Source organism: Diceros bicornis, chromosome X (assembly GCF_020826845.1).
Source record: "Diceros bicornis minor isolate mBicDic1 chromosome X, mDicBic1.mat.cur, whole genome shotgun sequence".
NCBI lineage: Eukaryota > Metazoa > Chordata > Mammalia > Perissodactyla > Rhinocerotidae > Diceros > Diceros bicornis.
The window spans coordinates 46,736,903-46,756,825 of NC_080781.1; the positions used below are offsets into that span (position 1 = coordinate 46,736,903).

Here is a 19,923-nt window from a genome sequence, read left to right on the forward strand (position 1 = left end):
TTAACTGAATGAAGGAATGACATTCCCCACCCCCTTCAAACGTATTCAAGCTTATAGCAGATGCTTAATATACACAGGAAATGTTTGCAAAGAGCATATATTATTTTCAGTCAATATATACTGAGGCTGCTCAAAAACATATATTCATTTTTCTTTTGTTTACTCAACATTAATTTACTGCTTACCATGCCAAGTGCTAAAGATGTATAAGGCCACATGATCCTTGCCCTTAAGGAATTCACAGTCTGATGGGGGAACACAAAATAAGCACTAAGTCAGCATGTACACAAGTACTCTAATATGTGCACGGTAGGTGTTCAAATTGTATGCAGTAGGCCCACAACTGATGAATAAAATAGATGACCCTCAAATGCAGTAGATGCCTGATGTATGGGCAAAATACTGGTTTGATACTCATTCAAAGTAGCTGCAATAAACCTATTCAGAAACTGCTCAACTAACACACACACAATAGGAGTAGATGTACACATAGTAGGTACTCAAATGCATATGACAGGGGCTATACACAATAAATACAATCCACGTACGCGGATGTTTGATAAGTACCCTGTAGGCTCACAAATGGGCAAACAGTAGGTGTTTCATACGGTAGGCGATAGATAAATACACCGTTGCTAAACAACTGATAGTTAAAACATATATACACTCAGGCTTACTTTGTGGGAGTACACGCCACAAATATGCACACAATAGAAGTGCATAGAAAACAGTTGAAAATGTTCATTAAAATGCTGACTGACAATGACTCTTTGGGGGTAAGAATGGAAGCACCATCTCTGAGCAGCCTCTACGCATAACCTTGGACGAAATAAATATTTCCTTCCTCTCCTTGGGACCCAGCATTCTAAAAATCCATAACCCCTGGGGTGTGAGCAGCCTCCTGCCTGGCTTCTTTCAAAGCCCCAAAGGTGTCAGCTCCTCAGTACGTCTCCCCCAACCTGCGGACCAGCAGTTGTCCCCCGCAATCAGGCACCCCCGCAATCAGGCACCCGAACCCGCCTTCCGCGGCCCACACCGGAAAAACCCGGGAGAAGGAGAGAGCGTTGGGGCGGGGCTTGCGCCAGGGCTGAGGTCATCGAGGGGGGTGCTAGTTTGGGCCCACCCCACCAACGCCAGCTCCTCTTCCGGTCTGTCTCCATAACGCGCATGCGCACCACTGGCCTTTAAACGTGCCCCGCCGGTCCATCCGGAAAAAGGATCCGGCAGTTTAATAACAATTTTGCTCTTCCGCCGCTGAGGTGGACTATTTTCTCTCAGTCTGGGAGGTACTTTTGAGTTTCCACTTCCAAATAGGAACTCCATGCCTGCCGATTCAACTCGATCCCCACGGGATGAGGGTTCCTAGGGCTTGGCCTCACGCAAGATATACGAGGCTCCGAGGGACACCGCGCGGAGGGATCCTATTTGTTGTGGTGGGGGGGGAGACGCTCACAAATCAAGATGGCGGCGGCGGCGATGAAGGCCGCGGCGGTTGGGAGGTAACTGTGGTGGTGAATGCTGCGGTAGTTGTGAGGCAGCGGCAGAGTTTGGAAGGAACGGAGCAGGAAAAAGAGGCAGTAGCAGTAGCGTCAGCCTGAGCCTCTCAGAGCGCGGCAGCCACACGCCCCCTAGGCCCCCGGCGGGCGGCGGCCGCCCAGCTTAGGGCCTAGTCTGCGAGCAGTGCCTCGGTTTCATACAGCAGCGTCCGCCATGAGTCCTTAAGGGCGGTCCAAGCCCTCTAGTCCTAGGGCCCACCATGGAGCCGGGGTCCGACGACTTCCTACCGCCGCCGGAGTGCCCGGTGTTCGAGCCTAGCTGGGCCGAGTTCCGAGACCCTCTTGGCTACATCGCGAAAATCAGACCCATCGCTGAGAAGTCGGGCATTTGCAAGATCCGCCCACCCGCGGTAAGGCCCGGGACCGGTGGTCGCCGGCAGCGAGGTTGGCGACGAGGAATTAGGGTAGCCGGCGGAGAAGTCGGGGGCGGAGGGCAGCTCGACGTGTGGGAGAATGGGGTGGCGGGGACCATTGTGGATGCGGCGCGGGTTGGAAAAAAGGTGCTGGGGCCAGGGGTCTTCTCGTGGTATGAGGCCCCCAAGTGACCTGGGGTCAGAGACCCACCCCCTACTCTCACCCTGCCTTTCAGAATTACTCTTCGTAAGAGTCAAAGACAGGGATGCCTAGTGGGCCGGGGAGAGTTCACAGAGAGGCACCTGCATGTCCCTTAGTTACCCAGGACCACCCAGGTCAAGGCTGCACTAAATAAGGATTTTCTCCCATCAACGGTCATCACTTCTTTTAAGGCAGGCAGTGTGGTATAGTGGAAAGATCACAGCTCTGAAGGGAGACAGACCTGGGTTCAAAACCCTACTCGGCCGCTTACCAACTGCGTGACCTTGGACAAGTAGTAATTTCTCTGAGCCTGTGAAATGAGTCCCATGAATGGTTATTTCGAGAATTGGTTAAACTAGGTAGCGTCTGTGTGAGGTAGGCACTAGATAAGTGATAATTATTGTGACTGTGCAGGTGTTTGATGTGGTCGTTGGTTTGCTCCTATGTGGGTTGACTCATATTTACTCATACCCTGCCAGACCAGTCCATTTATGATAAAATCTTGGCCTGGTAGATCAGTCTCACAGGGAATGCTCTATCTGGCTCCCCTGAGGTGGGTTCAGGGGTCCCCTTCTTTTCCTAGTTGAAGGCACTGTCAGGGCCTTTCTTGCACAGCACCCCCTGAACTTGACTTCTATGGAGAGGCTTGGACCAGTCAGCTTGGGGGTGGGTTATGAGTCCTTCTCAGAAGACTTCTACTCTGTTCTGTCCCAGGATGTAGGAGGTCCCAGAGAATAGGGTATTTTCGGACTCCCAGAAACAGAATGGAGCTAAAGGAAGTCTGCCTCCTTTGGAACACTTGATTCCCAGAGGTCAGTGACAAAGGGCACATCTTTGCTCCTGGGCCTGGCTTCAGGCCAGGAGAAGCCCCCCAAGGGCTAGGATAGGCTGCCACCTTGTTAGCATGGAGGAGAAATGATGATATATGTTCTTCAATCACCGTGTGGGATTCCTAGGGCAGGAATTGAGTTTGTCTGGATCAGGGTGTTTTTGAGTGGGTGTCTCTTGGCTGAACAGAGATGGGAAGCCTTAGTGCCACCTGAGGAGGGCACTACAGGCCTCCTAATTCAACTTGGTGCTTTCTGATGCCCAGCCACAGATCTAGGCTGGTTTCAAATGGATCCTCTGGGAGGTGTTGGGTAAGCTAATCTCTTCCGTGTTGGAGCCTGGCCACAGATCTCTGAGGTATCCTTGTCCATGGTGAGGGAGTGGCAGTGGGTAGTGAGAGGTCAGGAAGGCTAGCAGAAAGGAGAGACTGGAGTCCTGGGCAGCCTCAAGGAGGCACTCCCTGAAGTGGTCTGGCAGACCTGTGGGAAAGAGGCATATCGGACATAGGGGGTAGTTGAGGCCTGAAATTTCCATTTTCCTACCTTGGACTTACCTGAGCAGGCTGGTCTTGTGTAGGTATTGTTACCCTTCCTTGGGGGACCAGGAAGGGGAAAAGTGACATGTCCCTGGTGTGTGTGTGTGACCTGCAGGGGGCCATCCTTTGTTATGCTTCTCTTCTCTATCCCAACAGTGTGCTTCCCTCCAATCCAAGAGACCTGGCTCTCTCTGGTTTTGTTCTGTTTTTTTCCTCCAGTAGGGCTGCTCCTAGGCTGCCTTTAGGCAGCTGGGCCTTCGGGCTGGAATTTGAAGCACTCACCCCAGTGGTGCTTGGGCCTAGAGTTCCGGGAGTCTGTGTATGGGTGGGTGCTTGGAAATTGGAGGTTTGCCTGAGGAAGGTGATTTGGGTCTCAGTTGCTAGACAGGTGACTGCTACTCTTGGGGAAGATGGGTGGGAGGAGAGTGTTGGTACCCTGGAGTAGACCTAGGGGAGCTTGGAAGGGCCTTGCTCCCTACCTCAGGTAGCCAACCTTTTTATCACCATCCTGATAATTCTGACATACTGAATATTTGGCACACAGGAGTATGGGACTGAAGGCAGGATGAGGGAGCTCATAGGTCCCAGGGAGAGCCAGGCAGGGAGGTTTGCTGGAGTTGTACCCACAGCTCCTGCTCTAGGATTCCGGTTTTGCCATTTCCTGTCAGGTTGCTTGATGATGCACTTATTTTTGTCTAGAACTTGATTCAGCAGGAAAGAAGGGTGCCTGGAGTTTTGGGTTTGAGCACCTTTCTACCTAGGTTACCTGGGAAACTGAGGGGAGTGCCCTCCTGATGGGGGGCAAGAGGGCATGGGGAGTTTGTCTGGGCTTGAGCCATACCATTTTATTCTACTTTTTTTCACCCCTGCTTCGCTGAGCCCCAGGTGTTTGCTACCTGCTAGGGGGTGGGGGGTACGTGTGCATGCCAGTATGAGTCCTCTGGCCCCTTTTCTAAAAGTGTGTTTGCAGAAGAGGCCAACAGTTTTTTCTTCTTTACTACCCCCCTCCCCCACTTCCATATCTACGCATGTGTGTATGAACACTGGTAGCCTGATGTAGTGCAAAGAGCCTTGGACCAGATGGAGGTCAGAAGACATGGGTTCTAGTCTTGGCTCTACCACTAACTCAGCATGTGATTTTGGAGAGATCACATTTCTTCTCGGGGCCTCACTTTCCCCATTCGTAAGATGAAGGCATTTGTCTAGGTTGCTCTAAGTTCTTTTCACCGCCCCAGCAGGAACCAGGGCTCTGGGGAGGAGAGGACTGCATGGGAATTTTTTGGAGGGAGGTCATTGGAGAGGGGGCTCTCCACAGCCCTCATTTGGGCAGGACACAACAAGCTCCAACTTGGCAGGACAAAGCCTCCCCCATTTTCATTATCTTTCCCTGACTTCCCTCTTCCCCAAATCCTCCCATTCTTTGCCACCACAGTCAGGCATTCGAGCACTTATACCCCACCCCCCTTCCTCCCCTGCCTCTTCCTGTACTGGGCAGGTGTTTGAGAGAGGACCCACAGGAAGCCTTCCAGACTGGGTGAGTGATGCAGATTCTTGCTCCCTGTTTCTTGCTCTTCCCTGCAGTGTCTATCTCAGGCCCTTTAAACTGAGAGAACAGACATTAAAGGCGCAAACCTTCAAATCCTGCCAGAATCAGAGCTAAGCTACCCTGCATGTGTATTGGATGGTGGGGTCAGTCTTAGATGTAAAGTCTTGATGATGACTACTTTGGATAACATTTTCATTTGGAAATCAGTTTAATTCTCCTTATCAGTCTTGTGAGGGAGCCAGGGCAAGAGTTCATATTCCCACCTTATAGATGAGAAAACGGATTCAGAAAGGTAAAATCTCATAGCTAGTAAGTAGTGAAGCTAGAACATGAACCCAGGCCTTCTGACTCCAGATCCTGTATGCTTTCCAGTACTTCTATACTGTGTGTCCTACAGCACATGCCTGGGGGATGAAGGGTTAATGTGGATGTACAGAGAGTTTGAGGTCCTCTCTTTTGGGCCCTATCTATTTCTTGAAATCCTATCACTGTACTGTTAGAAGGGACTCTGGAGAAGTTTCCTAGAGCATGTGCTTGAGGCGTTTGGTGTGGACTTGAGGGGCTGCTAAGGCCTTGTTGTGAGTTCTGTGTGTGGGGGTAGTGGGTTGGGTGTTTGCAAGGTGAAAAGGTCTGGGGTGGCTAGAGGTCTGGAAAGGCATGAATGGGGTGCTGAGCTGCTTTTGGTGCCCTCTGGTCTTGCACTATGCTTGAATAACCCAACTCCCTTTCCCCTCTGTACCCCCTCAGGACTGGCAGCCACCCTTTGCTGTAGAAGTGGACAACTTCAGGTTTACTCCCCGAATCCAGAGGCTGAATGAACTAGAGGTGAGAAGACTAGCAGCTGGTGGCGGGGTTGGGAGAATGGATATCTGATCTCTGATTCCACTTCCCTCATACCTTCTCTGGCTAAGGTACTTTACTACCTAGGCATTTATTCTTTCCTCTGTGAAGTTGCATGGAGGGCATAGAGGAAGCTTTAGAGCTCTAAATATAACCAAGAGCAGGGGCATTTAGCATATCTGATCTGATCACCCAAAGGCTGGGGATGTCCCTTTCCTACAAAGGTTTGCTTCTTCTGAAGCTCTCCTGTCAGCTAACCTACCCTACCTGGGTCAACAAAAGGGAAATATGAGGCTGGCTGAGACCCTTTCTTGCTTGGCCAGCTGAATATGGCCTCGTTATCCAATTTATCCACAGCCCTGTACTTCCTACTTTCCTTCCATGGTGCTTGGTAAGGTGGGAGGTGAGGTGGATGGGTGGGAACAACACAAATCTGGTCTTTGTGGAGACTGAAATGGTTACAAACTTGGGCAGGGGGTCAAGCAGGTAGGCTTTTCCCTCTCCCTTTTGTTCTATACAGGAAGTCCAGGCCCTTTGCATGGGTAGGTGAGGTTTTCCATTAAGGGCTTGAGAATGCGGTAATAGTAGTAGTAGTGAGAATGGGTGCCCTGAAGGCAGTTCCAGGTAAGATCCTGGAGTTTCCCATGTAGGTTAGAAGTATGCTACCACCCCTCTCCCTCATTATGTACCCACGAGCCTTACTAGATGTCTTCGGGGCGGTATTAGGCCCAAGTGAAGACCCATGACCTAAATGCTTACTTTTCTTCTAGACCACAGTTCTTCAACCTTGGCACTATTGACATTTTGGCCCAGATAATTTTTTCTCATAGAGGGCTGTCCTCTTCTGCATTGTGGGATGTTTATCAGCATCCCTGGCTTCCACCCATTTGATGCCAGTAGTACCCTTTCCCAGTTATGGCAAACACAGATATCTCCAGGCATTGCTAAATGTAAGCTGGAGGGCAAAATTGCCCCTCATTGAGAACCACTATTCTAGAGTCAGTCTAGGGGCTGTTTTGGTCAGGGCAAAAATCATCTCTTGTAGGGGTACAAATTCCTTAGAGAAATGAATCTGGCCAGGTCTGCGGGAGTACAGCTAGGGCAAGATGTCACCTAGCATGAGACAGGGGCAGGTTTTCTAGAGAGATGATGCTGGCTAATGAGGGGCAGGAGTAGGGATGAGGGCAAGCTTGGAAACGTAAGGGACTGAGATGGAGGGAGTAGAGTTCCTGATCCCGTAGAGGTTTTCACAGTTAAGGAACCATAGGTTGTTTCTTTCCACAAATAGACCTTAGTTTTCCTCATCTGTGAAATAGAACTGTCCCTGTTCCCCATAATAGGATCAGAGCAAGGTAGTGAGTGGTAATGACTTATCTAGTTCTCCCTAGAACCAGGCCCTTTGACCAGGGTGAGGTAGTTATAGATTTGGGGCCTTGGGGAGCCCTTCTTGGGTCACTGAGATTTCAGGGACGCATGGTACATGCCTTGTTTCTAGGATCTTTGGCCCACGTCAGCTCCTGGGTTGGCCAGGTGCCAGTGCTGTTTTGGTGCACCATCTCTTAGTTCTTTAGGCCATTCTGTCTCTAGCATGCTCTCTCACCCTTCAGCCACCATGGAACAAGTTTCATGGTGCATAAGAAGAGGTGAGTGTGCTCTTTTGGAGCCTTCATTCTCTGAAACATGCCTAGAGCTTAGATACAATTCTGGAGTCTCCAGAGAGCCTTCACTGTTCCTCTCATAAGTCCACCCTTCTGGGGTAAGTGGACTGGTCAGTTATTTTATTTCCCTTTTATAATCAGAAAACAGGGGTCCAGAGAGTAAAATTGATTTGCTCAAGGCTATACAGCAAATCAGTAGCAGAGGAAAAACTAAAACTTAAGTTATTTGACATTCAGATCTCTTTTTTATTTTGAAATAAATTTGAATGTAAAATTGTGTAAGTTTAAGGTGTACAGTGTGTTACTTTGATACATTTACATATTGTGGTATGATTGCCCAATGTAGCGATATTTATCACATTACATAATTATAACACAATAGTATTGTCTATATTTATTATACTGACATTCAGATTTCTTGGTACTTGCTGTGTGACTTGAGGAAACAGAGGCTTTCTGTAAAAGAGATGATACTACACAGCCCTTTCAGGGAGATTGCGAGAGAGTGTATGTAAAACTGGCTGTTGTGACTCAACCCTCTCTGTTTTGGGACCCTGGGCTTATCCTGTTGACTAGAAGGTGGCAGAGGTGAGAGAGAGGTGGGCTAAGCACTGCCTAGAGTTTGGGATCCAGTTCAATGGGAGAGGCCCTGGGTAGTGGGCTGCTCTGTATCCTTGCTCCTCCCCTAAGATTAGGCCAGAAGACAGAGGTCAGGTGGAAGAGGAGGCCAGGCTCTTTAAGCCATTTCTCCCCCAGGCCCAGACGAGAGTGAAACTGAACTACTTGGACCAGATTGCCAAATTCTGGGAAATCCAGGGCTCCTCTTTAAAGATTCCCAATGTAGAACGGCGGATCTTGGACCTCTACAGCCTCAGCAAAGTAAGAACAGATTTTTCTCAAACCTCTTCCCACCTCACACCTTAATATCCTTGGTTTTCTGGGGGCTCCCTTGGTTTGGATATTGGATCTCTAGGCTGTAATGGAAGGGGCACAGCCTGGTGGCACACAGGCTGTCATCAGAACTTCTTGGCATCTCTTGTTGCAATTTGAGCCTGAGTGGTGGTGGTAGGAGGAGTGGGTAGCCCCCAGGGAAGTGAGGGGCTGAAGTTGTCCTTATTGCCCTTCCTGTAGGTGTAGGCCTATTGCCTCATATGCATACACACAGCACATCCACGTCCCTCCTGCTTGTCCTTGCAGATCGTGGTGGAGGAAGGTGGCTATGAAGCCATCTGCAAGGACCGTCGGTGGGCCCGGGTGGCTCAGCGCCTCAACTACCCACCAGGCAAAAACATTGGCTCCCTGCTACGCTCCCACTATGAACGCATCGTTTACCCCTATGAGATGTACCAGTCTGGAGCCAACCTGGTGGTAAGGATGCCAGGCCAGGGTGGAAGGAGGCTTTCCCTCCTAGATACAGATTTCCACACTTGCTCTTAATGGAACTGGTTCAGCGGACTGGAGACCTGGGAGCTAGACTCTACCCTTTTTTAGTGGTGCTTATTCTCTTCCCACACTCCCCAGGGTCAGAGGTCCTGGAGTTACCTGCAGGACCAGCCTACTAACCATTATGTGACAAGGTTTTAACTGATAGAGGAATTCAGAGGAGGGAGAGATCTTTTGGGCTGGAGAGGTCTGGGAAGAGATGGAGTCTGATTTAGTTGCGGGGAGGTGGTTGGAAGGAGGAATGGCATAAGCAAAGGCATGAGATGAATTCCCAAAATGTGCTGGTGTCAGGGGTAAAGATCAATTGAGCAGGGCCTATTGGTGTGGGTCAGGGAGGTGCAACCACAGCTTTGGTTGCCACTGAGTGAGGGTAGAGGGAAGTCCTTGCTGTTGGAGGCTAGGGCCCCATGCCCTGACCCTTACCCCTCACCTGTCCCCAGCAGTGCAACACACGTCCATTTGATAATGAGGAGAAGGACAAGGAATACAAACCCCACAGCATCCCCCTTCGACAGTCTGTGCAGCCTTCCAAGTTCAGCAGCTATGGCCGGCGGGCCAAGAGACTGCAGCCAGATGTGAGTACTTCCCTTCTTCTAACTTAGAGCTTTAAGGGTAGAGAGAGTCCTCTCCCTCCCTCTGGCCAAGGCTCTGTTCCCTGTTCCCCTCTCCCTTCTCTCATTCTGAACAGTAGTGTGCCTCTCTCTGGCTTCACTATTGATCTTGCCTCCACTCTCAGCTGAGCTTCTGAGCTGGGTCTTGATCTATTCACACAATATCTTTTCTATGTCTGCCCTTCTTGCCTGCCTTGTTCTTTCCTGACTCACTCTGCTCATAGGGGTAGAACTCTTCTTTCTCCTAACCACCTGTATCCTAGCTTCAGGCAGAAGCTTATGTGCCAGGTATTCTTCTAGGCACTGGGGATACAACAGAGAACAAGATAGACACTGTCCCTGGGCTCACCGAAGCATGTAATTTAGCAGATCATATTAGTCACTACCATTTATTGGTAGTGCCAAACATTGTTAGATTTTTTTTGTATGTGTTATCTCCAAACCCCCTTGTAACTATAAGAGAGGAGTTAATATTCTCATTTTACAGTTGGGAAAACTGAGATCCTGTCTTAATTCCTTTCCAAGAGAGGGATAAGGAGGGAGCTCACTTACCCCCAGTCTCCAAAAAGCAGCTCTGAATTCTTGCCCTGGCCTGCCTATGCCTCAGCCCCTGGCATGAGCTCAGGTGATAGATAGTCCAAGCTATTGTTCTTTTAGGATGGGGCAGTCTTCCCCAGATAGCAGTCTTGATTCATTTCTTTCTTTCTTCTCAGCCGGAACCCACAGAGGAAGACATTGAAAAGAATCCGGAGCTGAAGAAGCTACAGATCTATGGGGCAGGCCCCAAGATGATGGGCCTGGGCCTCATGGCCAAGGATAAGACTCTGCGGAAGAAAGGTGAGGCCTGACAGGCTGGCACAATGTGAAGGATGGCTTCACCTGGGGAGAGGAGGTGAGGCCCTGACAATTCCCAACCTGTACTTTAGAGCCGCTCTGCTCTCTCCCAGATAAGGAAGGGCCTGAGTGTCCGCCCACCGTAGTGGTGAAGGAGGAATCAGGCGGTGATTTGAAGGTGGAATCAACCTCACCCAAGACTTTCCTGGAGAGCAAGGAGGAGCTGAGTCACAGCCCAGAGCCCTGTACCAAGATGACCATGAGGCTGCGGAGGAACCACAGCAATGCCCAGTTTGTAAGGACCCAGCCCTGACTTCCTAATGCTCTGCTTCTCGTCCCTTCAACGAGCATTTCCCCAGCATGGCACTGGACCAGGTTGCATTAAGCAGAAAGGTGGGCCTGGTGGGCCCTGCCCTCAGGTAGCTCACTTAATTGGGGAAACAAGGCCAACTCACATGGAACAAAGAACAAGAAAGGGTGATCAAGTGCTGTTGTCAACATGAAATACTGGAAGGGTGCAGAGAAGGAGACTCCCTCTCCATTGCTTCAGGATAAAGGCTAAGCTCCTCATTACCATGCATGATCCAGTCCCTGCTGACCTCTAGCCTCATTCCCCAGCACTGCCCACCTTACTCCTCTGCTATAGCCACACTGAACTGCTTGTAGGTATGTTCTTTTTTTTTCCCCTGAGATGTGCCGTGCTCTTTCCCCATCGTTTGCACATGCTGTTTCTTCTGCCTGGAAGGGTTTCCCCCGTGCTCTGCCCCAGTGCCAAACTTCAGTTTGCCTCCAGATTTCAGTCAGTTTCAAGTGTTACCTTTTTAGTGAAGTCCCTCCTCAAAGCTGTCCCTCCTTATCTCCAGCTGATTTGAGTGCTTCCTTCTCTAGGCTCCCACAGTACCCTTTATGGGCTGTTTTTGGCAGTTTCCATTCTGCCCTTTAATTTTTATGAATACGTGTCTGGAGTACTGTATGTCTTTCGAAGATGCCATGACTTATTTATCACTGTACTGCAGAGTCCAGCATAGTGTTGAACACACAAGTGTTCAGTAAGTGTTTACTGAATGAATAAAAACGGGGAATTCAAGGTTGAATCATAAAGACTGCTCTCACAGCTCTTCCACTTTATTTGGGGAGATAGTACATGCATGCAGTTAAACTCTAGACCTAGTATAATGACCCTGTACAGGCCCATGAATGACCCAGCCAGCAAGCACAGCGGGTTTCTATTGGAAAGCTCTGTGGACTTAGAGTACTGTCTGGAGAAGTCTGATCTTTGAAGGCTGGACAGGGCTTAGGTTGATGAACTATTGCCTCCCTCCCCTGGCAGATCGAGTCGTATGTATGCCGGATGTGTTCCCGAGGGGATGAGGATGACAAGCTCCTGCTGTGTGATGGCTGTGATGACAACTACCACATCTTCTGCCTGCTGCCTCCTCTGCCTGAGATCCCCAAGGGTGTCTGGCGGTGCCCAAAGTGTGTCATGGCGGTAAGGCATTCCCAGCCCTAGTCCATGTCTGCTTCATAGGGTATCCTTGCCTCCTTCATCTGGCCTTATTGAGAGCAGCCTCCTAGCTCAGCCACAGTCTTAGGTTTTGAGTTTCTGGGGTGGGGCTAGGCTGGGCAGAGCTTTGGAAGAAGGAGGAGGTAGAGACTCAGCCTTTGCTTGCGTCCTCTAGGAGCTTCCAGACCACCTGGGGAGGTGAGAGTCATGATTAGACAGACTGTATGTGATGACGTATAATCAAATGCTAAATTGTGTTAGAAACTCAGATATAGAAGTTCAGAGGAGAGGAAAAGGACTAAGAGTAGTAATCAAGGAAGGTGTCAGGAATGAGATTTGGAGGCCAGGAATATGAAGAAAAACTTGTTCTTTTGATTTCCAAGTTTTTTATTCTTTGTTTTTCTAGAAAGTTTGGAAAATAGATTACCTATCATCTCAACACTTAGAGACAACCATTATTAATAGTCTGGTATATTTTCTTCTCATCTTTTTGTTGTTGCATATACATATGTGTGTGTGTGTGTATATATATATATATATGTATCTATATATAAAGCTTTAAAAGCTTGGGGTCTTAATTGTATATTTTCATTTGTTACTGTGTAATCATTTTTCTATATTAAATTTATTCATGAGTATGATTTTTTTTTTCTTGTGGGGAGTCCATCATAGGAGTAAAATATTTAGGGGCCGGCCTGGTGGCATAGCGGTTAATTGCGCATGCTCCACTTCAGCCTGGGGTTCGCAGGTTCAGATCCCGGGTGCGCACCGATGCACTGCTTGTCAAGCCATGCTGTGGCAGTGCCCCATATAAAGTAGAGGAAGATGGGCACAGATGTTAGCCCAGGGCCAATCTTCCTCAGGAAAAAAAAAGGAGGATTGGCATCGGATGTTAGCTCAGGGCTAATCTTCCTCACACACAAAAAAAGGAGTAAAATATTTAGTTGTTTTCCTTCTGTTGTGATAATTAGATTGGTTTGCAGTGATGTAGACTAACTGGTAGAGGTGGGCAGGCGTTCTAGACTGGGGAGTGGAGGGAATGCAGGAGCAAGGGGATATGGGGAGAAGGTACCTAGTGCAAAAAGGGCAGTAGGGAGAGCAGCTGAAGCAGCAGTGAGGGCTAAGAGGCCTGAGAAGTCTGCCAGGTCCGTTTCATGAACTTCCTACCTTCATCCAAATTCTGGTTGCTTACCTACATTTATTTCTCTCTGGGTTTCTGGAGAGCAGACATTGACAGTCTCTTGCCTTATCTTAGGGGCTCAACTGTGGTCATAGAGACCAGGTATGCATACACACAGACACACACAGATGAGGAAAGAGACCAGGACAGTGCATTATGTCCTTGGTAGTGGTGGAGATTCCTTTGGGGAGGAGCTTGGATACCAACAGTATTACAGATGACAAAGACTGTCATCTCTACTTGGCTCTGTAAGTGGTTGTGGGCCAGTGGACCAGATTGACATGTATTTTTCAGACATGAGCAGAGCATGTGCCTGACTCTGGGGTAATACGGCTCTCATCTCAAATCACGAATGTAGGTACAAAGTGAGGTAGACCCACGTCCTGTCTTCTGAGACAGTCGAAAGAACAGGAATAGTGTAGGGTTTGACACTGTAGAAGCTGGTGCCTTCGTTTCCCATCCTCCAAGCTACTAGAATCTTTAGTGCCATTTTCCCAGGCCTGTACATCCAGTCTGAGCACAAAAAAGCTTCCCTAAGCGCCCTGTATAAACTCACATTTTAGCTCGAGAGAAAAAATGGTGGCAGAAGAGCATAGAATAGCATATTTAAGTCAGAGCCCATGGTTTAGATAGTAAAGTCCTAAAGGAAGAGAAGGCCAAAAGCGTGGTACAAGTGCATGTGGGAAATGAAAAGACTAATTAAGGTGAAGTGCCAGGAGAAGAAGGTGGAGCTATGAAGTGAGGCCTGCCTCAGGGGCCTTGAGTGCAGACCTAGGGCTGTTCTCCCTCCCTACTCCTACCCCATATTCCAGCTCCACTTTTGAGGATTCTCCACCTCTTTGCCTCTGCCTTGGTGACGTATTCTCCTTTGGGTTTCAGGAGTGTAAGCGCCCCCCCGAAGCCTTTGGCTTTGAGCAGGCTACCCGAGAATACACTCTGCAGAGCTTTGGCGAGATGGCTGACTCCTTTAAAGCCGATTACTTCAACATGCCCGTGCACGTAGGTGATGGAGGGCTGGGGTAGTGTCAGGGCTAGGGTCGTAGGTGTTGGTACCTGATGGTGTTAGCTCTCCTGGGTGAGTGGGGCCAGGATATGATGGGCCACAGTCATCTGCCATTTCCTGTTCCCCAGATGGTGCCCACAGAGCTTGTGGAGAAGGAATTCTGGCGGCTGGTGAATAGCATTGAGGAAGATGTGACTGTTGAGTATGGGGCTGATATCCATTCCAAAGAATTTGGCAGCGGTTTCCCTGTCAGCGACAGTAAGCGGCACCTAACCCCTGAGGAGGAGGTGAGTGGATGATTAATGGTTATATGTCAGCCGTATGAGCTTAAGCAAGTCATTTAGTATCTGAAAGACTCAGTAGTTCCGTAGGATGGAGATAATTATGCCTGCCTTACGTGAATGCTGTGAGATTTAGATGAGATGATGCATGTGTAAAGAACACAGCCTGGTGTCTGGTATGGCATCTCCAGCCATCAGATTGGTTATTTCCTTGTCTGTAGAATGGGGATAGTATCTACCTTACAAATTTGTTATAAGAATTAAATGAGAAGGTATATGAAATACCTGGCAGAGTGCCTGGCTCATAAGGAGAGTTCAGAGACTGGGATTGTATGTGCAGGGACAAATGTGAGCCCAGGCCTGCCTTAAGGGAAGGGTGCATTTTGGTCCAGAGTAGCAGCTTTTAACTTGCAGGTATTTTGGTGGGTGAGTATGTCTGTAAATCTCCCTGATGTTGAATAGAAATTTTGTGTGTATGCATTCTGGGGGGAGAAGAACACCTATAATATTTCTCATATGTTTCAAAGAGGTCTAAGACCTCAAAATTAAGGTTCCCTAGGCTAAAGATCTCAGCTCCTTAGCATAACCCTCATCCCCTTTCCACAAATACCTGGCCTGACAGGAGTATGCTACAAGTGGTTGGAACCTGAATGTGATGCCAGTGTTGGAGCAGTCTGTACTGTGCCACATCAATGCAGATATCTCCGGCATGAAGGTACCCTGGCTCTACGTGGGCATGGTCTTCTCAGCCTTTTGCTGGCATATTGAGGATCACTGGAGTTACTCCATTAACTACCTCCACTGGTGAGTGGGGCCCTGGGGAGCCAGGGAGGCAGGCAGGGGTGGATTCTCTCAGGACCTCAGGTGTGACCACTCTGTGTGTCCCCTTTCCACTTGGACAGGGGTGAGCCGAAGACCTGGTATGGGGTACCCTCGCTTGCAGCGGAACATTTGGAGGAGGTGATGAAGAAGCTGACACCTGAGCTCTTTGATAGCCAGCCTGACCTCCTGCACCAACTTGTCACCCTCATGAATCCCAACACCCTCATGTCCCATGGCGTACCGGTGAGTGCCCAGGAAACAGGGACAAGGATAGGAATGATTTAGTGATGTCCTTTGTGGTGGTGGTGGTCATCGTCATCATCTGGAATCTGCCCCTGCCCCCTTCTCATTCCTGTTCTATCTTAACTGGGCTATACGTTTGACGGCTCTAACAGAGACTCAAAATAATAGTGGTTAGATATACAATGCGATGGTGAGCCCTGTGGGCCATGTGTTTGAGGACAACTCCTTAGGGATGGCCTCTTATCACATCTACATTCCAGCCACTGGAAGAGGGAAATGGGGGAAGAACAGGGCAAGACAAGTCCCCTTACTTATAAGGGCGCATGTCATTTCCATTCATCTCCTCTTAGTCATAGCTGAGTCACATGACCACATTTAGCTGCAAGGAAAACTGGGAAATGTGATTCTTATTCTGGATGTTCTTGTACCAGCTACAAATTGGAGGTCATGTTATTATGAAAGAAGGTAAGAATGAATATCAGGGGACAACTAGCAGTGTCTGCCATACTTTCCATATTATAACCCTTCTCGGAGCAGTGGGTTTAGGTCTTTTTACTTAACAGGTCAGAAGTTCTATGGTGGTAATTATTTTGCAGTATATAAGTGTATCAAATCAACATATTATACACCTTAAACTTCCACAATGTTATATCTCAATAAAGCTGGCAGGGGGAAAAAGTAACCTCAAAAAAGTGCCAGTATCTTTCAACATTTTAAAAAAAAAAAATTGAACCCAGAGTCCTGGCTTATCCTCTTCTCCTTCTCTGTGGGCTTCTCTCCCACCCTATAAAACGTTTTTTGCTGGGTATACAACCTGGCTTACCTCTAAGAGACTTTATAATCCTGGGAATTTCTAACATCGGTTAGCATCAGCCAGTTTTCTGGTGTGGATCTTAAAACAACCTGATCACCAGTCCTGTCGGAACAGGATGTTAGAATATCCTCCACCTCTGCTTTGAGTCTTATTCTGTGCTACTCCTCCTCCCCACTCCCTTCCACCCCGACTCCATCCCCACCCCCAGCCTTGCCTGTCCTGCCACTTAGTCTAATGCATGGGATATGGTAGGCAGTCAGTACATATTGAATTAATGTCTCCTTGAGATGCCTGGATATCTGTACAGTTGGGCTTTGGACTAGGTCAGTGGTTCTCACCTGAATTTCGTCTTGCTTTCGCCTTGTTTTCTATAATACTGTATATCAGTAATATTTTTAATATACATTTTAGTGATATTTAACCAAGGATTGAGGTATCTAGGGAATTAGAGGAAGCATCCTACAGTAGTTCAGGCAACCTTCCTTCACTCAGAGAACAGTATCCTTTTCCGTCTCCATCTCACCCCATTTAAGAATTACTAGACTCAAGATGTCAGGATGATCAAGGGCCCTTCCAGTTCTGCTCTTCCCAAGTAGACATTGGATCTAATCTTTCCTCAGACTCCTTTCTTCCTGATCCACAGCACAGTATCAGACCTTGCCTGCAATGTCAAGGAAAATTGTAAGAGTAGAAGAGGAGTCTCCTTAAGGATTCAGATACCTAAGATGCATATATATAGCTGTTCAATCCTTACCTCTTTTTTAAAAACTTTATCACAGACTTTTAAACATGTGCTCTTTGCTTCCACCTCCACAGCATTTCTCCTGTTTATGGCTCACCAGCTTCTCTGGCCAGCTGCTGCTTCACCACCCTGTCCTCTGTCTGCCCTGCCCCTCCTATGGGTAGTTCCCAGCGTCTCCAGGCTCTTTGGACTTGGCAGTATCCCCTGAATCCAGGGCGTCTGTGATTTTCATATTCTCATGCTGGCAGGCTGCAGTTTAGCCAGCTGGAGCTCCCCCAGAGCTATCTTTAGCCTACCCCAGTCCTTCCCCTTTGGTGAGAGAAGGCCATTTCTTTTTATAGATATAGTGTAAGTATTATTTTCATTATAAAAGAAACATGCCCCCTTTCCAAAAATAGAAATAGAGGTCATCCCTATTTTCTCCACATTTTATGTTTCCATCTGTTGTTTTTCTATGTAAATTTTGACATAGCAATAACCAGTGTATGGATTTTATAATCTCTTTTGTAAGTTTAATGATCGAGAACAGCACTCTCCAATTTGGTAGCCACTAGCCACATGTGGCTACTGAGCGCTTGAAACGTGGCTAGTCCCAACTGAAACGTGCTGAAAGTTAAGACACATGTTGGATTTCAAGACTTAGTATGAAACAAAGAATATAAAACATCTCGCTAGTACTTTTGTGTAGCAATTACACATTGAAATGATAATATTGTGGCTATATTAACTTAAAATATATTGAAATTAATTTCACCTGTTTCTTTTTACCTTTTTAAAAAGTGATTACTAGGGCTGGCCCCGTGGCTTAGTGGTTAAGTGCGCGCCCTCCGCTACTGGCGACCCGGGTTCAGATCCCGGGCGCTCACCGATGCACCACTTCTCTGGCCATGCTGAGGCCGCGTCCCACATACAGCAACTAGAAGGATGTGCAACTGTGACATACAACTGTCTACTGGGGCTTTGGGGGCAAAAAAGGAGGAGGATTGGCAATGGATGTTAGCTCAGAGCCAGTCTTCCTCAGCAAAAAGAGGAGGATTGGCATGGATGTTAGCTCAGGGCTGCTCTTCCTCACAAATAAATAAATAAATAAAAATAAAAAGTGATTACTAGAGAATTTAAAAGTACATTATATTTCTGTTGGACAGTGCTGGTCTAGAATGATTTTTATTTCCTTACTATGAACTATTTATAACCTTTTTTTTTTTTTTTTGTGAGGAAGATCAGCCCTGAGCTAACATCCATGCCAATCCTCTTTTTTGCTGAGGAAGACTGGTCCTGAGCTAACATCGTGCCGATCTTCCTCCACTTTATGTGGGACGCTGCCACAGCATGGCCTGACAAGCGGTGCGTCGGTGCATGCCTGGGATCCGAACTCGGGCCGCCAGCAGCGGAGCGCGTGCACTTAACTGCTACGCCACGGGGCCGGCCCCCTATAACCATTTTTTTTAAAAAACAGCTTTATTGCAGTATAATTTACATACCATAAAATTCACCCATTTTAAGTGCATGGTTCAGGGAGTTTACAGAATTGTGCTACCATCAACACAGTCCTGTTTTAGAACATCTCCATCATCCCAGAAAGATCCCTCATGCCCTTCTACAGTCACTCTCCAATCCATCCCCTAGACCCAGGCAACCACTAATCTGTTTTCTGCCTCTAGAGATTTGCCTTTTCTAGACAGTTCATATAAGTGGAATAATTTATGGTCTTTGTGTCGGGCTTCTTTTCACTTAGCATAATATTTTTGAGGTTCCTCCCTGTTGTAGCGTGTGTCAGAATTTCATTTCTTTTTATGGTGGAATAATATTCCATTGTATGGATATACCACATTTTGTTTATCCATTCACCAGTTGATGGACATTTGGGTCATTTTTTAACAGAATAATATTCCATTGTATGGATATACCACATTTTGTTTATCCATTCACCAGTTGATGGACATTTGGGTCATTTTTTAACAGCTGCAGAATGTGAGGAGAGCTTTTTTAAATAACTACCTAGGTAGCAGTAAAGTGGCATCACCAAAATGAGGTTGTAGGTTGAGATGAAGAGTCAGGAGCATTAGGTTCTATTTCTGGCTCTGCTACTTCAGGCTTCTCTGGGACTGAGTTTTCACATCTATAAAGTTAAGGCTGGGACTAGATCATTCAGCAGATATTGCTAGAACTCCTTCTGTGTGCAAGGTCTCTGGTCAACACCCTGAAGGTACATAAACCAGTCCCTGCCTTCAGGTATGCACAGTTGAGTGGAGGACAGAGGTGAGTAAACAAGTGGAATAAAATGTTAGAGGTACTGCAGAAGAACAGCAGACTGGGTCATTAGGAAGGGGGAGTTGGGAAAGCATTTGTTGAAGTGGTGACCCTGGAAGGAAGAGTAAGAGTTTGCCTATCGGGGCTGTGGCTTTATCATGTGGACTTGAGGATTCAAGTGAGGGGTCTCAGCAGGGGCATTACCTGGTTAGATTTGCATACTTCGGAAGACAATTCTAGTGGTTGGTTGTGGGGGCCAGTGCAGTAATACAGGCAAGAAATGCTGATGTTGACTCTAAGTAGGGATGGATTTGAGAAGAAGAAAATGTATTGGAGTTGGGAGCTGATGCATGACCCGAATAAATGTGGAGATGTATTCATGAATGGGAAGGTTCAGTATTGTTGGGATGTTAATTCTCTCCACATTAATCTAGAATCCTAGCAGAGGAATCATTGGGTGGAAGGATATAAACATTTTAAGTTCTTGATTTGTATTAGCAATTTTGCTTTCCAGAGAGTAGAAGTTATTGGTCCTCATAACAGCACTGTACCTGTTTTACTGTGTCTTCATCAGCAGTGAATGTTCATCTTAAGAAACTTTGTGAGATTTCTCGGTAAAGATGGCAAATTAAACATACACATAGCTACTTCCATTCCTTACTGAAACTCCACTAAAAT

At 47.6% G+C, this 19,923-nt stretch overlaps 1 protein-coding gene across 9 annotated transcripts in view; it reads left to right on the top strand.

Annotated features, from left to right (window-relative positions):
- Nucleotides 1-1,290: 1,290 nt before the first annotated feature.
- KDM5C (lysine demethylase 5C) overlaps nt 1,291-19,923 on the top strand; it is a 32,993-nt gene continuing 14,360 nt past the window's right edge. For 2 of the 9 annotated variants that reach the window (XM_058535953.1, XM_058535958.1), the window contains exons 1-12: nt 1,292-1,906; nt 5,768-5,845; nt 8,275-8,397; nt 8,716-8,886; nt 9,402-9,536; nt 10,286-10,409; nt 10,520-10,701; nt 11,737-11,895; nt 13,970-14,089; nt 14,222-14,380; nt 14,997-15,178; nt 15,277-15,439. In XM_058535953.1, the coding sequence (XP_058391936.1) occupies nt 1,757-1,906; nt 5,768-5,845; nt 8,275-8,397; nt 8,716-8,886; nt 9,402-9,536; nt 10,286-10,409; nt 10,520-10,701; nt 11,737-11,895; nt 13,970-14,089; nt 14,222-14,380; nt 14,997-15,178; nt 15,277-15,439 (1,746 nt within the window). In that variant the 5' untranslated portion in view covers nt 1,292-1,756. Of the gene's footprint in view, nt 1,907-5,767; nt 5,846-8,274; nt 8,398-8,715; nt 8,887-9,401; nt 9,537-10,285; nt 10,410-10,519; nt 10,702-11,736; nt 11,896-13,969; nt 14,090-14,221; nt 14,381-14,996; nt 15,179-15,276; nt 15,440-19,923 lie in introns of all 9 variants that reach the window. The other 7 variants (XM_058535954.1, XM_058535956.1, XM_058535955.1 and 4 more) reach the window with 6 other exon arrangements.